The following is an 18,684-nucleotide window of genomic DNA, read 5'->3' as shown; positions in this document are numbered from 1 at the left end:
CTCAATCGATAAAATTGTTCTAGAAAACTTTTTGCAAGGGATTTTTTAAAAGAATACCAACAAATATAATGCTTAGCCAAAAAAATTTGTTCTGAAAAACTTTTTGCAAGGGATTTTTTAAAAGAATACCAACAAATATAATGCTTAGCCGAAAAAAAGGGGGGCAATGTCTAAGCCCAGGTTCGAATTGGGGACCTTTAGTGTGTGAGACTAACGTGATAACCAACTACACCACCCAGAAATAAAGCCATATGAGAGCTCCAATGTGTTTTTTCTTGGAAACTGGGTCTATGGTGACATCACTCTGTTTAGACGACCTCACATACGACGGCCTAGCCTAGAGTTTGCGCATGTCGACATCTGCCCAGAGGTGATTTGTTTTATTTGTCTTCTTTCCTTAATTTTGCCTATTAATTTTGACAAATCCAGTGGAGGGCTCGAGGTTGTTGTTCAGTCATGGATGTACACGATTCCACACACAAAGAGGTGGACCCTGGTTGTCAAATGCAAGCCAATCAAGGTTGCATTAGAGCTGCCACTGGATGTTAGAAAATTGATTTGAAAAAGGCCATGAAGGTAGACCCAGCTTCTCTTTTCATCATATGTTTTTCTACATATATAGCAGGACACATGAAAACTGAAACCTCCTACAACATGCAACACAGACTGGACTTCCACGTGTTCAGCACGGATGGGTAAAACAGACCAAGTTTCCCCCGCAAAAAAAGGGTAAGCAGACCAAGCATCACTCTGGTGGTGCAACCCAATTACTCAATCCATAAAATTGTTCTATAGAAACTTTCAAATAACTCAATCGATAAAATTGTTCTAGAAAACTTTTTGCAAGGGATTTTTTAAAAGAATACCAACAAATATAATGCTTAGCCAAAAAAATTTGTTCTGAAAAACTTTTTGCAAGGGATTTTTTAAAAGAATACCAACAAATATAATGCTTAGCCGAAAAAAAGGGGGGCAATGTCTAAGCCCAGGTTCGAATTGGGGACCTTTAGTGTGTGAGACTAACGTGATAACCAACTACACCACCCAGAAATAAAGCCATATGAGAGCTCCAATGTGTTTTTTCTTGGAAACTCTGTTTAGACGACCTCACATACGACGGCCTAGCCTAGAGTTTGCGCATGTCGACATCTGCCCAGAGGTGATTTGTTTTATTTGTCTTCTTTCCTTAATTTTGCCTATTAATTTTGACAAATCCAGTGGAGGGCTCGAGGTTGTTGTTCAGTCATGGATGTACACGATTCCACACACAAAGAGGTGGACCCTGGTTGTCAAATGCAAGCCAATCAAGGTTGCATTAGAGCTGCCACTGGATGTTAGAAAATTGATTTGAAAAAGGCCATGAAGGTAGACCCAGCTTCTCTTTTCATCATATGTTTTTCTACATATATAGCAGGACACATGAAAACTGAAACCTCCTACAACATGCAACACAGACTGGACTTCCACGTGTTCAGCACGGATGGGTAAAACAGACCAAGTTTCCCCCGCAAAAAAAGGGTAAGCAGACCAAGCATCACTCTGGTGGTGCAACCCAATTACTCAATCCATAAAATTGTTCTATAGAAACTTTCAAATAACTCAATCGATAAAATTGTTCTAGAAAACTTTTTGCAAGGGATTTTTTAAAAGAATACCAACAAATATAATGCTTAGCCAAAAAAATTTGTTCTGAAAAACTTTTTGCAAGGGATTTTTTAAAAGAATACCAACAAATATAATGCTTAGCCGAAAAAAAGGGGGGCAATGTCTAAGCCCAGGTTCGAATTGGGGACCTTTAGTGTGTGAGACTAACGTGATAACCAACTACACCACCCAGAAATAAAGCCATATGAGAGCTCCAATGTGTTTTTTCTTGGAAACTCTGTTTAGACGACCTCACATACGACGGCCTAGCCTAGAGTTTGCGCATGTCGACATCTGCCCAGAGGTGATTTGTTTTATTTGTCTTCTTTCCTTAATTTTGCCTATTAATTTTGACAAATCCAGTGGAGGGCTCGAGGTTGTTGTTCAGTCATGGATGTACACGATTCCACACACAAAGAGGTGGACCCTGGTTGTCAAATGCAAGCCAATCAAGGTTGCATTAGAGCTGCCACTGGATGTTAGAAAATTGATTTGAAAAAGGCCATGAAGGTAGACCCAGCTTCTCTTTTCATCATATGTTTTTCTACATATATAGCAGGACACATGAAAACTGAAACCTCCTACAACATGCAACACAGACTGGACTTCCACGTGTTCAGCACGGATGGGTAAAACAGACCAAGTTTCCCCCGCAAAAAAAGGGTAAGCAGACCAAGCATCACTCTGGTGGTGCAACCCAATTACTCAATCCATAAAATTGTTCTATAGAAACTTTCAAATAACTCAATCGATAAAATTGTTCTAGAAAACTTTTTGCAAGGGATTTTTTAAAAGAATACCAACAAATATAATGCTTAGCCAAAAAAATTTGTTCTGAAAAACTTTTTGCAAGGGATTTTTTAAAAGAATACCAACAAATATAATGCTTAGCCGAAAAAAAGGGGGGCAATGTCTAAGCCCAGGTTCGAATTGGGGACCTTTAGTGTGTGAGACTAACGTGATAACCAACTACACCACCCAGACATCGATGTTCAACTTTTAGAGAAAGATCAAATATCAGCGAGCCTCATAGTTGATTCCTACTAAAATACATTCAAATCTGAGTATTACCATCGGTACAATTCGACATGGCCATTACATACGACGCCACGGCGTGTAGAATAATCATTCAGATGTTACACATGGCAGGAGAAAAACATACTGTGAATTTCGAGATGAGGCTTTGCCAATCAGACTAGGGAGAAAGAGAAGCGAGTCAACTGGCGGCAGTAGCAGTGGTAGCGGTGGTGTTGTCGCATTCTAGACCAGGCATGCGATTGCGATGCAACGGGAGCACAAAACTAGTGAGTGGTAATAACACCCGTACGACGTAACTAAAAAACGAGTTTAGTGGCTGGACTTCCATCCCCCCATCATCCTCTCCCTGATCCTCTGTGGCAGCAACCTAGTTACCATCTGTGCGACCCCTCTCTTCTCCTGCTGCCCGTGGCGGTAGCACACGTTGCTGCTCTGATCCGAACTGATCTGGACTATCTGACTTTGATCCAAACGGTCATGTTACATCGTGACATGTCATAAACGTGTCACTGGATCCCTGTCCCTCCGTCCCATATCATTTTGCAAGCTAGTGAGTAACATCAATTCCTCTCTCTCCAAGCCGTCATGCATCCTTGCCCGGGGCGTGATTCATCCTAAGCCGGTCCATGGCGCCCTTGATATGAACGTCATGCAGTCTAGCATGGCGTCCCGGGTCGGGCCGGGCGTCATGTAAATGGGCCGTTTTGTGAAATTGTTTTAATCCGGACTCATTTTATGCCTAAGTTTTTGAAAATGGTCAGTTTTTGTCGCTTTAAGCCCTTCTCCCCGCCCGTAGAAGTAGCACCAGCATTGGCCTTTCCGAAAACGATTCTACTCTATGATTTAAATGAATTAATTGGGAACAAAATGATGTGAGTAGAGTTGTTGTACAGTAAGTACACGCACTACTCCTGCTAGGCATGATGGCTCGGCTAGATCGGACCAAGAGGCAACAGAGTGGTCACTCACTCGCTGATCAGTTCGGCTCGGCTCAACTCTGGTTCAGTGCATCGCGCCTTGTACGATGACTATAGTACGTACTACCACTCCAGTAGTACACGGCCCCATGAACGCGTGCGTTCCTTCCTCCACAAAAGCCTTCGCTCCAGCCCTCCCGCGTCGTCACCATTAAATTCCATTTTCCATTTATTTATTTAGTTTTTCTTAATAAAAGTGGAATTATTAATCAAATGCAAAAGAAAAATAACCAGGCAAAAAGAAAGAGGCACTCTTATTTATCCAAAAGCCAAATTCCACGCGCCGACGATATTTTTCTTTTCTTTTCTGAAACCGCAGTAGCAACAAATCAGTGTGGTGCTCGTACTACTAGATTAGTATAGATGCGTGTCAAAGAGAGGGAAAAGAAAATGGTTATCGATAGTATCTAGCTCATGGAGTGGGTAGAACAAAGGACATGCATGGTGGCGACCGCAACGCGAATGGATGGTCAAAGGCGACGTCGCGATCCATGCGATCTGTATCTCATACAATATGCGTACTTGTGTGAGCATAATATAATTATAAATTCCTCGTGTTCGAGAGTAGCCTTCTCCCCAAGAAAAGTTTAGGGTTCCTTTCCCTTTCGTCGGCGCCGCCGCCGGTGCGCCTCGTCTACGGTGGTCTTAGAGCCATGGTGGCGTAGTGGATACTGACCCTTGCCGGCGGGAGGGCTCCGTTCTTAGCCGTTTCTTCAAGTTTTGTTAGGATTTGTGTCCTGCTCAGGAAGACGAAACGGCGGCGGCTCCTTGAAGATGGAATAAGGTCTTCCCCGCCTAGCCCCGTTTCGGTGGTGTGTCTAGCATTGTCGGTGGGCGTGTGGAGGTTGTATCCTTCCGATCTACGCTACTCTTCATCGGCGGCGGTTGCTCTTCTGCTGCGCTGATCCTATGGGGTCTTAGCACGACGACTTCCCGACTGTCTATTACAACAAGTTTTATCCGGTTCCGACGAGGGAGGGCCGATGATGACGGCGCGCCTTCAGCTCGCTTCAGTGCTTGTAGTCGTCGCTAGGTGGTCTACGGACCTGGATGTAATTTTTACTATTTCTGGTGTTTGTTGTATTGCCATGATTAAAAAAGAATAGATTAGAAGTTTTCTCGTAAAAAATATAATTATAAATTCGTAATATAGTAGGTGGTGGAGTATAATCTCAACATTACAAAGCACGATGGATGGATGGATGCTCCGCTTGTCTTGTTCGCCGCGCCACATAAAGGCGTGTCGTGAAAAAAACCGATGATGGGATGATGACAGGAATACAACTGCCATAAAAAGATACACTCCTACACTACTACTCCCTCCGTAAACTAATATAAGAGCGTTTAGATCACTATTTTAGTGATCTAAACGCTCTTATATTAGTTTACGGAGGGAGTACAATGAAAAAGAAAATACCAAAAAAGAAAACCTACATTGCTATAATGGGAAAGAGGGACCACTGTGGACGTATCTTCTAATCAACTAAGCTCCCACGAAATAATGCCATAGGAGAGCTCCAATGTGTCTCTTTTTTTTGAAATTGGGTTTGTTTTGTGAGCGAAAGATGATGCAGACATGTGGACTCATGCTCAATCAGTCATTTCGCACTAGTGGAAAAAGGACCTAATGTGAGACACATTAGTCCCGGTTTGATTTTGGCCCGGTACTAATAGTATCATTAGTGCCGGTTCGAACGGCTATGCATTAATGCCGGTTCGTGTTGAACCTTTAATACCGGTTCGTGGCACGAACCGGCACTAAAGGGGTGATGGTAGGCTGGCGTCAGGCCGGGGCCTCACGATCACCTTAGTCCCGGTTCATGGCACGAACTGGGGACCTTTAGTGTGTGAGACTAACGTGATAACCAACTACACCACCCAGACATCTGTGTTTAAGCTTTAGAAATAGTGAAGATATATTAGGGGTAGTTGAATGCTGTTGATAGTTGATGTTACTAAAACACATTCAAATCTGAGTAGGCCAAATATCGGTACAATTCGACATGGCCATTGCACACGATGCCGTGTCGTGTTGAATGATCATTCAGATGTTACACATGGCAGGAGAAAAACCTACTCCCATGAATTTTGAGATGAGGCTTTGCCAAACGGACTAGGGAGAAAGAGAGGCCGGTCAACTGGCTGGCACCAGCAGCACAAGTGGGATCGGTGGCATTGTTGCATTCTCTTCTAGACCAGGCATGCGACTGCGATGCAGCGGGAGCACAAACCTGGTGAGCGATAACAACATCATAATATCGGCTTTGCTGCATCATGAGCTTCGGTGTTGCGATCCCTTCTAACGTGAAACACCTGAACACGGCTTGAGAACACCGGGTTCGGGGCCGTCTGATCGTGGATGTCGTCTAGAGGGGGGTGAATAGACGATTTAAAATAATTACGGTTTAGGCTCGATTTAAAATAATTAAGCTTGCTAGCTTGATCGCCATGGATGGCTGATTGAGCTTGCATGGTTGTTGCTGAAATCTTGATCTGCCATTTTGTTCGCCCTTCTTGTCCCCGCAAGAATACCCCCATCCTCTCGCGGATCCTCTGTGACGGCAACTCTCTACCTCTATGATTTCTCTATATATGTGTCTCTCGCTCCCTGCCCGTACAAGTAGCATTGGCATTTCCAAAAACGATGCTACTCCTATCTGAAACGTCCGGCTGGCTGCACGAAATTATGATCGGTTGAATTAATTGGCAACAGAATTTTGTACTAGTACTCGGCATGGTAGACATGGCACCACTTGGTAGGCTCGGCTAGATCGGACCAAGAGGCAGCAGAGTGGTCATTCACTCACTCACTCACTCACTGATGATCAGCTCGGGTCGGGCCAGGTTCAGTTCATCTCCCCTGGGCCCTGGCTGCCGCTTGGACGGTCACTATTATATTTTTCTCGCGAAAAGAGAGATATTTTTTTATCCAAAATCGAAAATCCATGTACCAACAAACTTTCTTTTCTGAAGCCGTTGTGGCAACCAGCAACAAGCAACAGTAGTGGTGGTGCCGAGGCCATCTCCAACGCGGATTCATCTGTAAATGTTTGGACCAAACAATTCGGACACTTGTAGTTATCCACCGCAGCACACCAAATCTGTCTAAACCAGTTCGGATGCTCGAAATATCACAATCATCCTCAAAGCGGGGAAAGGTTTGGGGGCAGTCCGAACATGCGTGGCGGCCGCCAACTTTGATTGCCGCTCCGACAGCATGAGCTAGGGGGAACCTCGGATCTGGACGTTGGGTGAGTTCTCGGTAGGGTTAGGGTTGAGGGGGACGTTGCTGAGGTTGTTGCGGCGGCGTCGTGTCTGAATAAGTCACCCCAGGCTCCGTTCGCGGACAGGCGGGGCTCTTGCCTCCGTCCAGGAGCCAACAGGGTGGAGGATCCCCGGATCTCGTCGAGGTCACGGGCTATGGTCTCTGGAGGTCGTCCGACACCGGCCAGGTTGGACATCAGATGGGTGGTGGTTGTGTGGAGACGGAGTTTCTTCTTCCTCTATGTCGATATGATTTCCTGCTACCGTTCTTCCTCTTTTCTTTGTGTTGCTGCTAGAGGGATATCATGTTTTCCCCGAGCGGTTGGCCTAGCCGCGGCGTAGGAACCGGATCTCAGTTCTCTTCTATCTAGAAGGGGCTCATACCGCGGCACTCAAAGCCACAGATGGCGAAGGCCGGTGCAGGTGTGTTGGATACATATGTCTGTCCATGTCTTTTCAGCGCCGGAACGAAGAAAAGGGGGAGCAACGTGGCGGCGATTATGCCGTGGTGGAAGATGATGACCTGCTTGGATCTGGTTGCCGGAGGAGTCTTCTCACAAGATTCAGGGACGATGACACACAGCTCCGGAGATCTTCGCGTTTTACTGGTTATTATGCTAGGGTGCTCTATGTTTTTCTGGCTCATTATGTGTGCGTTAGGGGTGCGCTTATACGGGTTAAAGACTTTGTATTATTTTATGATTTGAATACAAGCATGCATGCTTTATAAAAAAAAAAAGCTTTGTCTGTATCCCACCACAAACTCGTTTCCCCCTCTCTTTTCCTTCTCTCTTGTCTTTTTATTGGACAAGTGGCTGACATTTGGTGGATATGATTTGTCCACGGACATTTGTTGGTATCCAGTCCAGCAGGGGATCCGCGTTGGAGTCGATGCGCTTCAAACACGAGGAAGAAGAAATGGTGGTTGACTTGAGCCGCAGCGCGACACGAACAGATTGGTCTCCACCTTTTCTCTAAGTAGAGTGATTGGTTCTCTTTTATTCTTTCTGGCCGTTTGCCTTTTCAGAATCAGAAATCAGATATCTCGGCCGTCCAATCAATTACGATACGGTCGGTCGATCGATGCCTACGTACAAGAAAGCGACCACGGTCGGTCGACGTACACTTGTGTGTGAGTCGTAGTAACTATTACTCTCAACGCTATATTTTATACTGTATTTGATAGTCAGAGCATAATCTCAATGTTCCACGGCAGGATGGGTGGTGGATACAGTCTGTTTGTTCGACCGCGCCAAATAAAATGTGCGTCGCCAAAAAGCGGGTGAAATACAGTGGGCAGACAAAGATACTGGTTCAAAAAAGGAGCTGTGATTTTTTTCTGGGTCACGTCCGTATTTCGACAGTCTGGAAAAGCGCGGGCTCACTGGGCCGGAACGGGCATGACGGCGTACCGTTCAAGTCGGTTTCAGCCCAGTTCAAGAAAGTTTCTTTTTCTCAAAAAATGAAGTATATATCGAACTAAACTAAACAGGCCTTGCGGCGCCTGAATTTTATCTTGCCGTTTACATCCACACAAGGGTTTCTACTCGAAAAAGAAAAACATGCACACAAGGCCGACAGCAAAGATATCAGTTGACGTTTCTTTTCTGCAGTAACCGACCTACGGGCCGTAACCGGCCCGGACTGGGGAAACAACAAAATCTTACGGCGCAAGAACCCAAAACGACGAGACTCTTGCTCCCGCAACAAATACAAGCATATCTTTTCAATTTGTGTGTTGAATCAATCCAGGTCTGCCTAAGATTACGCCCCTACTAAAGGCAGGCTTTGCTCAACAGAAAAATCCAATCGCCACACACACGCACACAAAAAATACATAGCTGCTCAACTTGATCCAACACAAAAACATTCTGCATACAAACACCAGCGTAGAAACAGATCTCGACAAACTGTCACGAGGGTTGTTACAAGTACAATCTCTTCCAGTCAAGCATTCCACCCCACCACATCGCTACTCGCTACGTACTCGGCACCCCACAGAGAAAAACACCCAAACAAAAAGTCTTCTCGGCCTGGAAGGTTTAGGTTGGTTTCCTCATGTTGCGCCCCGCCCTGATCACCTCATCCACTAGCAACAGCTGCGACGCGATGATGGGCCTGCACCACCAGACAACCAAAGTTCGTTTGTCAACATACGTCACAGATAATACTCGTCTTTTTTTTGGAGAATGAACGAGTCAGCTCAGAAATGAACACTGTATTGTCACATACCCCGAGTTGACGATCTGGCGCTTCACCGAGTAGTTGTCATAGATACCTTCCATCTCAGGGTCGACCGGCTCGCCAGTGTTATGGTTCAGCCCCACCACCAGCCCACGGTCGTGCTCATTCTGTTGTACAGTGTGGAACATCAGCCGACGCATACAGTTACAACTTTTCTGATGCACAAACTCGAGACAACAGAAGTGCAAGGAAAAGATAATACAACAAGTGGACGTGCTTACCTCAAGAGAGACAATAACGTCTTGGGTATCTAAGCCCGAATTCTCCGCTAGCGTCTTGGGGATAACGAGCAGAGCATCAGCAAATGCCCCCACCCCAAGTTGGGCTCGCTGTTGTTAAGCTTCCAAAGTTAGCACCGGCATACTGATATGGGTACAGTAGAAAAGAGCATGTCAATTATTCAATGCACTTACTCCTTTAACGGTTTTCTTCACATTGTCAATGAGATGCTTCCTTGCAGCCATCTCGAACGCTCCAGCGCCCTACAATTGACAAATCAAATAGAAAATATAATAAGCTGACAAAGAAAACACCAGTCAACCAAGATCCAAAGCAACTAAGCAAGATCCTCAAGCAAAACAAGACAGCCTGCGATAATAAAATGGATGCCACAAGCAACCGGTCAGACAGCACCAACGCATGTAAGAAAATAATTAAGAGCAACATAATCAATTAGCATCAACACTATTACCCCTATGAATTATGTCACACCTGACCCAAACAAACAATGCAAGTAATGCCTCAACATATATCAAGTTGAACGCACCAGGATGACAACCAAGGTAAAAATATAATGACAAATTACTATGGTCAAGTAGTTCATAAAGTTCCAGGCACATCATGCAAACTACAAAATCCTAATCAAAGCCAATACCCTTCGAAAATCGAGAGCCACATATCGATAGCATAAGCTCAGCTATATGATGTTCAAATGTGCATATTTATTTAGCCAAACATTTGTTTAGTTGCTGTCATGCAGAATAAATTTACAAATCATACCAGCACAACAGCTTCATCCTCAACTGTGTTCTTCACAGATCTTAGACCATCTCGTACGGCATCCTTAATTTGTGCAATGGTGTGATCATTAGGTCCTGAAGAGAGATGAATTTATAGTAAGTTTCCAACATAGGTAGTTTTGGAAAAGATCCTATTGTTTCTCGAGAATGAACTGACCTTTGATCAAAATAGTACAGGAGTGAGGGTTCTTAACATTCTCCACGAACGTGTATTTTTCTTCTCCAAGAACATGCTCATAGACAAGCCCAGCCCAGCCAAGACAGTCTTCAGTCATGCCTTCAACTGAATTGATGGCTTCGCCGCCACATGCTAGCACAAGTCTCTCCATGTTCCTCCGCTTTGCTCTTCGGAGAGCAATAATCTGCAGCATGCAAATTCTTGAGCTTAAAATGTAACAAGGCCCCCATGCAAGAACTTGCCACTTCAAAATTAACAATGCATGAACTGAAAGCTGAATAATTTATTGCATTGCCATCATTTGAAATATTGATCGTCGTGCTTAGGTTTTAGATAGTTACATCTTGTGGCTTATAGAGTAGCATTGTGTATAATGTCATATCAACTTTCATGTTACAAGTTCAGCTGGTGACACCATGAGACAAATTTTTATCTGGAACCCCAAACAGATCAAGGTTGAATGTAAGTAAATTAGAACCATCATGTAGAAACAAGTCAGAATTGGTTACCCCAGCTCTAGCTAGGAGATCAAGGGACGGAGGATCGATGCCCTTTTGGTTGATCACCACAAAATTCTTGTCAGTTCCTGCGCAAACCTGCATGGCCAAGGAAACACGTGAAGACAACATTTTCCAAACGCGCACACAAGAGAGAGAGAGAGAGAGAGAGACGCTAAGCAAATACCTTATTTTTCAATTCAATGATCTTCTGGACACGTTCATCAACTTGACGCCTCTCTGCAGTAACCATCTTTTCTCTTTGTTCTGCGTTTGAGTAGAAGAATCCTGCATTGATTTCACTGAGAAGCTTATGCGTCAGTTAAACAGTTTCCCTTCACTGATGCATGTAAAACAGGTAAAGACAGACTGCTGCTGTGCACTACTAGTTGCCCCACAACGTGCAAGAAAATAACATAAGCTGACTAAAGTCCACGATTGTAGGCAAGATTCTACATGTTTTTGACAAATATTGAAGCATGAACCTTCTTATATTTGGTGCAGTCAAATTGAGAGAATGTATCTATGGTGATTAATAGAACTAGAGTATGCAACAAAGCACTCTATGCAAAAGTATGCACCTTTTCTCGTATTCCAGTGATACATTAGCTGTCAGGATGTAACAATTCTCTGCTCTGCGCTTCATGTCAGGGTGCCGAGAACCATGGTCAAGGACCAGACCCTCAATCTACAAAAAAACAAAGGAACAGGTGTTCAACCATGTTCACAAGCTTGTGACAGAAAATACATATGAACTATTTATCCACAGGTCTATGAAGTTCAGAAGGATGTTATACTAGGCAAACTGCAAAGAAAAGAAAAACAATACATACCAGACGTGTGTCGACATCGAATTTGTGGCGCATATGCATTATTTCCACCATAAAAAGATCAATTGGTTGATCACTTTGGCGGATGCATAGGACCTACAGCATGGACCATACAGAAAATAGAGATATGCTAAGCAATTTTGTGGAATAAAAGCCTCCAAAGGAAACACTGTAGAAGAAATATAACATTACCGCATTCACAACAATATCGGTCAACTGATCAGCCAATCCTTCATACAGCTACAAAATATCAAATTTTGTGTAAGCCTTGGTATATATGTGTACATTTGTTTGCAAAGAAAAATGGTGAAATAGAGTACAATCACCTTTGTCCTAAGAGTTGTTCTTGCTACCATTTTCAAGATCTCCCTGTCGGGTTGATCACCGATAACAACTGGTGTCTTGAATGTCTCGAGAAATTCAAGAGTTGCTTTCTTGGCAACCTCAAAGCCATCAACCAAAAACCGTGGATGAGTACCTGCAGAAATAACAACCGGTTACTATGAACCTATAGCAAGAAGACAGCTACCATACAAGCACATGGGTTTTCCCTCTAAGAAACAGCACTGCAATTGTAACACTTTTTCACAAGTTAAGAGCAGAAGGCCCATATTTTTAAGGTTAGTCTTTTGGCTCTAATGTGTAGCAACCAACTGGGAAATGCATGTTCAGAGCACAATATTGTCGATAAAATTCATGTTGCCATGCTGCAAGAGTAGTCTTTATCTTAAAAGTAGTAAAAATTCAAAATTATACTGCATTACTCTCTATCTTTAGTTGGCTATTGATCCAGCCAATTAGTTGCGCTACAGTCACATTCAAATATCTCAAGGACGCAACACCCATAAACGTTAAACAGTGGCACAGGTCAACTATTATTTATCTTCACATGTGTAGGCACTTGTGTTCACATGTCAAGATTGCATTACTATGCAAAAGCAGACATTCGTAATCCTAACCAACTAATTAGATGCATTAAGCCAGAATACCAGCCCATGATCCCCAGCAGAAGAACACAGTTCAGAAAGATTAACAGCAAACATCGCACAAGCACATATTTGGCCAAAAAGGGGTACACCTTATGAAAAGGATAATCACGTTTAACTGTATAGAGCTCTCGTAGATGCCTAAACAGCATTTCAAATGCAAGCAGCAAATTTCATGCAACAACAACCATATCAATGATCAGAATCATCAAAAGCAGATAAGAGGGATGGGACCCCATGTACAGACCTTCTTCGATGCATCGCTCAGACATCTTCATAAGCTCCCCGATGAAAAGCACCGTGGACGTGGTGCCATCGCCGCTCGTGTCGTCCTGCGCCACCGCCGTTCTCGCAATCATGATTGCTGTCGGGTTCTGGATTTGCTGCGAATAGCAACAACACAAAAGCCTCAGAAACCGGACGGAAGAGCATGTATCATAAGGTCATTCATCATATTTAATTAATACCATTTCTTTCAAGAGGGTGTTCCCGTCCTTGGTCAGCTTGATGTCGCCAGCTCCACCCACGAGCCTGCGCATCACAGATCAAAGAAACAGTCAGATATAGCAAACATCACAGTCGCTGTGCCTAAAGATCTATCCATGAACCAACCCTAATTTTATACTTCAACAACTAAAAAATTTGGCAGCAACTAAGTAAATACCAACCCCAACTTGATCCAATCGGCCAAAAGCCAAAGCATTGCTGAAAGCAGATTGTTAGCGTGGGCATTATTCCCCCCACATACAGTTCTAAACCTGAACAGCCAGTTAACGACAACCCACAAGACGAAGGCAACCTGGATCGAAATGGGGGGAAAATAGATCCCCGCCCTCCTCTAACGAGCGCGCTCAGGTGAGAGATGGGTCGCGAGGCCCGGGGAAACCGCGCAGATCACCCGGGCGCCGTCGTTTCCGAATCTGCCTACGCAAACCTAAGAGGGGAAGGAGGCGCGCGCGATCTGGCGGCCCGCCTTGCGGTGCGGGGAGAGAGGGGGGAGGGGAGGGGAGGGGCGTACATCTTGATGGTGCCCTTGGGGCCGAGGTTGGTCTTGAGGACGTCCTGGAGGCCCTTGGCGGCGCCGATGTTCATGGCCAGGGCCGCCGACTTGTTCATCACCTCCGCGTTCTGGTTCAGCATGCGGATCGACATGGCGGCGGCGGCTGGCCGGCGGCGGATCGGAGAAACGGCGGGGAGGGAGAGGTGTGTGGGGAAGGATCCGGAAGGAGGGAGGCGGGGGGGAGGAGTAGGGTTTTGGAACCTGCAAGTGCCAAGTAGCACCGGGGGCGGGTGATTGTTTATCGCCAGGCCCGTGGGCTGGCCGGAACGGCCATTCTAATCTAGGCCCTCCGGGCATGCCGGGCTGGTGCAGGGGCTCTCCATCATGGGCAGGCCCGGTCAACGCTTCTTTCGACTTTGCAGTGTATGTTTTTTTCTTTATCGGTTTCTATTTCACCTTTTGTTTTCATTTTCCCCTTGTACTATATATATTTAAAAAAATAAGTACTTCGAAAATGTTCCGGGTTTTTTTTTGCGAAGAAAGGGTCCAGATACATGGCTGGTCAGTTTGGATATACAGGCTAAAGAAATTGTTTTACGCAATTAAAAAACTGTTCATGCATTAAAATATATTCATCATTGCAAAAGGCGTCATTTTGTATTTAAAAAACTGATGTGTGTTTAACAAATGCCCATTCTGTGTTTAACAAACGTTCATCTTGGTATTTCAAGTTGTTCATCTAGTTTAAAAAAGTGCTCGGGCATGTTAAAAATGGCGCAGTTGTAAAACATTGTTAAAAAGTGTCGCCTATTTGAAAATGTTCTTGCAATTTTAAAAAGTGTTCATGCTTGTTTGAAGAAAATGTTCATCTAGTTTTAAAAGATGTTCATGCGTATTTGAGAAAGCATTTGGGTATTTATCAAAAAATATGTTTCTTTAGATGAAGCACACAAAAATAAAAAATAAATAAGAAAAAGGAAAAGAGTTAGTTTCCTTTTATTTATTTATTTTTTTGGAAGAAAGGGTTCGCCTCATTCTCATCAAAGAGATAGTCAAATACACAGGTCGTCAACAAACAAAGTGTTTCGAAAGCACACTTTGATCCATATACTTTGAAATACGTCCACGGTTATTGAATATGATTCGTGGTTATGTGGCACTCTTGGCTGGTGAAATAGTTCACGACAAAATAGTCAGTTCGTGCTCTCTCTACTCATACAGGTCCTCGTAGATGGTAGAAAAAACAAATAAAAGGAACTGTAATTCTATCAAGGGAATTCGAACTCATGACCTCATGCAACATAGAAGCATCCTGCGAATGCTATCTATTCAGCCATCGTAGAGCTTTGTATTTTATCTACGTGGCACTAGGTTAACGGGTCAAATAGTTCAAATGGCAAACAATGTTAGCCTTCAGCTGATAACCTGCCTGTCGATGAATAGAAGACAGAAATAAAACCCCACACAGGGTAGAAACAGCCGATGCGCGCTAGCCAATTCGCCCCAGATCAATCCATGATTTAACATGTACTATAGCGTTACTTTATTATACACATCCAGCACGCACAAACTAGCACGCCTTCATCCGCTTCCTCCTCGCCGTCGACGATGGCTGCTGCCTAGACCGCGAGGCCACACTTTTGCGGTCAAGCACGGCTTCCTCATAAGTGCTTCCCCTTCAACGCGTTGCTCTCCATGCACCCGGGCATCGGCCTCGTCAACCACGCACAAAGTCTCTTCTGAACCATTGTTGCTGCATTCTCCCCCAGCGGAGGCGACATGGTGAAGTGGAACATGGTCAGTTTAATTGCTAGGGCGGCGTCGATGGGGCCGTCGAGGTGCTCTACGACCTAGCGGCGCTCGACATAACATTTGCAAGCATGCTCCCGATGTGCATGCTCGCGGCTGGAGATGCAATGGCAACCTCGCCACTGACTCATACGTCGCGAGCCCGCTGGTGGACATGTACGCCGGCAAAGAGCAGGTGGGAAACGCGCGTAGGAGCCCCGCCGACAGCTCGGCATGTGGAACATCATCATCTGTGGCTACACACATGCCTCGTGAATGAGTACGTCCCATCTTTGCTCCGGCTTGGCAGCGTTCGCATTCCGCATCGTCGGTTAGTGTGTGTTTGGTTGCAAAGTATTTTTTAAAGTATTTCAAGAATACCACAATAACTTAAGAGTTATAGTTCAAAATACTTTGAGGTATTTGACTCTAGTTATAAGTACAGTATTATAAACCATGAACCTAGAAAAAGAATACAAGCCCAGAAAAAATTACCCCTTTTCGAGAACCTTTTAGAAGTATTAAAAGAAGAGGTCTAGACCTCTTTCTTTTAAGTGAGAGAGAGAGAGAGAAAAGTGAACGCTGGCCAAATACAACACCGCATACTTTGATCGCCAAACACGTCATTGTTTTTGCAATACTTTAAAAACCTAATATTTTCATAAACTACATTATTCCTTGTCCTCGGCATAAAAAACCATAGTATTTGAATATTGAGGTATTTAAAAACATTGCTTCCAAACAGAGCTTAAGGTCTTGTTGATATGCTCATATATCCTAATCCGGTATTCCTATTCCGCGGACTGCTAGAATCGGACCCTTCCTCTCATGCAGAATTGTAGCTTGGCTACATTCATGGAAAGGTAGCTTTTCTAGCAAGTTAAGGATGATGACACAATCACTGATTTTCAAAGCAACAAGGATCAGAAAGTATCCAGTAATTTGTACTCCCTCCCTCCCACAATATAAGACCTTTTTTTACGAACTAAAATGGCCTGCAAAAGCATTTTACATTGTGGGACGGAGGGGGTAAGTTTTTTCTTATAAATTTTTTCTACCCTCTACATATATCAGAGATGTTCAATTTAATATGTATGGTCGCTTAACGATTACTACTACTTTCAGATATCTTTCCACACCCATCTCCAACAGTGCAACAGAATGCGGATCAAAAAATGGGAAAAAAGAAAATCCGATCCCGACACTAGTAGAAAAAGGGGCTTTCGTTCGGGTCTGGCCAGCCCATTAGTCCCGGTTCTGCCACAAACCGGGACCAATGGAGGCATTTGTCCCGGTTCGTGAGCCCGGGGGGGCGGCCGGGGCCTCGTGGGCATTAGTCCCGGTTCGTCTGGGCCCATTTGTCCCGGCTCTTGGCACGAACCGGGACCAATGAGCCTCGCTCCTGGCCCACAACCATTGGTCCTGGTTCGTGGCAGGAACCAGGACAGAAGGATGGCCTTTAGTCCCGGTTCCAGCCACGAACCGGGACAAATGAGTTGCCTATATATACCCCATCGCCGGCGAGTAGAGCACTCCACAGTTCTCTGTTTTTTGTTGGCCGGCGAGGGAGGGCATTTGGGTGCTCTAGCTCACCTCTTATGCATGTGAGGTGTTCGATGAAATGCCCGAGCCACACTAGTTAAGCTTTCTCCTCTCAAAGCTCGACCTCCGAGCTCCATTTTTCCGAGATTTGTCTAGGTTTAGCGGTCCGTCACGCCCCGTCCTCGTCTTCACCGCCGTCGATCGCCCGCGCCGATCTCGTCGCCGGCACCACCGTGGTGAGCCTCTTGTTCTTATCTTTTTTCTGAAAGAAAAAATCTTACTTTAGATAGATACTTGTCTAATTTTCTTACTTTTGACACACATAATTATATATAATGCACGCAGATGAACCGGCAATGGATGTACGGTGACAGACACACCTCTGAGTACATTAAGGGCGTGCATAATTTTCTCGAAGTGGCTGAGGCAAACAAGCAGAATGGTTTTATGTGTTGTCCATGCCCTAATTGTGGGAATACGAGGTCTTACTCTGACAAGAAAATCCTTCACACCCACCTGCTTTATAAGGGTTTCATGCCACACTATAATGTTTGGACGAAGCACGGAGAAATAGGGGTTATGATGGAAGACAGCGAAGAAGAAGAGGACGATGACAACTATGTGCCCCCTGAATACGGTGATGCTGCAACGGGGGAAGCTGAAGATCAAGAGGAAGCTGAAGATCCAGAGGAACCAGACGATGTGCCCGATGATGATCTCCGCCGGGTCATTGTTGATGCAAGGGAAAAGTGCGAAAGTGAAAAGGAGAAGCTGAAGTTCGATCGCATGTTAGAGGATCACAAAAAAGGGTTATACCCCAATTGCGAAGATGGCAACACAAAGCTCGGTACCGTACTGGAATTGCTGCAGTGGAAGGCAGAGAATGCTGTGCCTGACAAAGGATTTGAGAAGCTACTGAAAATATTGAAGAAGAAGCTTCCAAAGGATAACGAATTGCCCGACAGTACGTACGCAGCAAAGAAGGTCGTATGCCCTCTAGGATTGGAGGTGGAGAAGATACATGCATGCCCTAATGACTGCATCCTCTACCGCGGTGCCTACAAGGATTTGAACGCATGCCCGGTATGCGGTGCATTGCGGTATAAAATCAGACGAGATACCCCTGGTGATGTTGAGGGCGAGCCCCGCAGGAAGAGGGTTCCTGCGAAGGTGATGTGGTATGCTCCTATAATACCACGGTTGAAACGACTGTTCAGAAACAAAGAGCATGTCAAGTTGATGCGATGGCACAGTGAGGACCGTAAGAAAGACGAGAAGTTGAGAGCACCCGTTGACGGGTCGCAGTGGAGAAAAATCGAGAGAAAGTTCTGGGCTGAGTTTGCAAGTGACCCAAGGAACGTATGGTTTGCTTTAAGCGCGGATGGCATTAATCCTTTCGGGGAGCAGAGCAGCAATCACAGCACCTGGCCCGTGACTCTATGTATGTATAACCTTCCTCCTTGGATGTGCATGAAGCGGAAGTTCATTATGATGCCAATTCTCATCCAAGGCCCTAAGCAACCCGGCAACGACATTGATGTGTACCTAAGGCCATTAGTTGAAGAACTCTTACAGCTGTGGAATGGAACAGGTGTACGTGCGTGGGATGAGCACATGGGGAAGAATTTGACCTAAAGGCGTTGCTGTTCATGACCATCAATGATTGGTCCGCTCTCA

The 18,684-nt window shown here is 44.8% G+C and overlaps 1 protein-coding gene and 4 non-coding genes across 5 annotated transcripts; all 5 read right to left on the bottom strand.

The window, feature by feature from the left end:
• Positions 1–167: 167 nt before the first annotated feature.
• TRNAV-CAC (transfer RNA valine (anticodon CAC)) lies at positions 168–241 on the bottom strand. The gene has a single exon. It is a non-coding gene; the product is annotated as a tRNA-Val (tRNA).
• Positions 242–976: 735 nt separating this feature from the next.
• On the bottom strand, positions 977–1,050 carry TRNAV-CAC (transfer RNA valine (anticodon CAC)). The gene has a single exon. It is a non-coding gene; the product is annotated as a tRNA-Val (tRNA).
• Positions 1,051–1,765: 715 nt separating this feature from the next.
• On the bottom strand, positions 1,766–1,839 carry TRNAV-CAC (transfer RNA valine (anticodon CAC)). Its single transcript has one exon. It is a non-coding gene; the product is annotated as a tRNA-Val (tRNA).
• A 715-nt stretch (positions 1,840–2,554) lies between these two features.
• TRNAV-CAC (transfer RNA valine (anticodon CAC)) lies at positions 2,555–2,628 on the bottom strand. The gene has a single exon. It is a non-coding gene; the product is annotated as a tRNA-Val (tRNA).
• Positions 2,629–8,752: 6,124 nt separating this feature from the next.
• On the bottom strand, positions 8,753–13,977 carry LOC109757238 (T-complex protein 1 subunit zeta 1). Its single transcript, XM_020316069.4, has 15 exons — positions 13,696–13,977; positions 13,145–13,208; positions 12,925–13,060; positions 12,018–12,169; positions 11,884–11,931; positions 11,695–11,787; positions 11,443–11,549; positions 11,049–11,163; positions 10,874–10,960; positions 10,344–10,548; positions 10,167–10,261; positions 9,581–9,649; positions 9,389–9,496; positions 9,156–9,274; positions 8,753–9,041 (listed from the first exon to the last, which is right to left on the bottom strand). The coding sequence occupies exons 1-15, from the start codon at positions 13,827–13,829 to the stop codon at positions 8,966–8,968; spliced, it is 1,608 nt and encodes a 535-aa protein (XP_020171658.1). The 5' UTR covers positions 13,830–13,977; the 3' UTR covers positions 8,753–8,965.
• Positions 13,978–18,684: the final 4,707 nt, after the last annotated feature.

The sequence above is a fragment of the Aegilops tauschii genome, chromosome 6 (assembly GCF_002575655.3).
Source record: "Aegilops tauschii subsp. strangulata cultivar AL8/78 chromosome 6, Aet v6.0, whole genome shotgun sequence".
Lineage (NCBI taxonomy): Eukaryota > Viridiplantae > Streptophyta > Magnoliopsida > Poales > Poaceae > Aegilops > Aegilops tauschii.
Note: the sequence above shows the minus strand (reverse complement) of the source record. Positions and strands in the feature narration are given on the sequence as shown.

Bases quoted from the DNA above. Each gene is read 5' to 3' on its own strand.
- LOC109757238 (XM_020316069.4), bottom strand. From the start codon at position 13,829: ATGTCGATCCGCATGCTGAACCAGAACGCGGAGGTGATGAACAAGTCG. The intron at 13,061-13,144 runs GTATTAATTAAA...TGCTATTCGCAG, and splicing joins ACACCCTCTTGAAAGAAATG to CAAATCCAGAACCCGACAGC. The intron at 9,275-9,388 runs GTAAGCACGTCC...ACTGTACAACAG, and splicing joins ACGTTATTGTCTCTCTTGAG to AATGAGCACGACCGTGGGCT.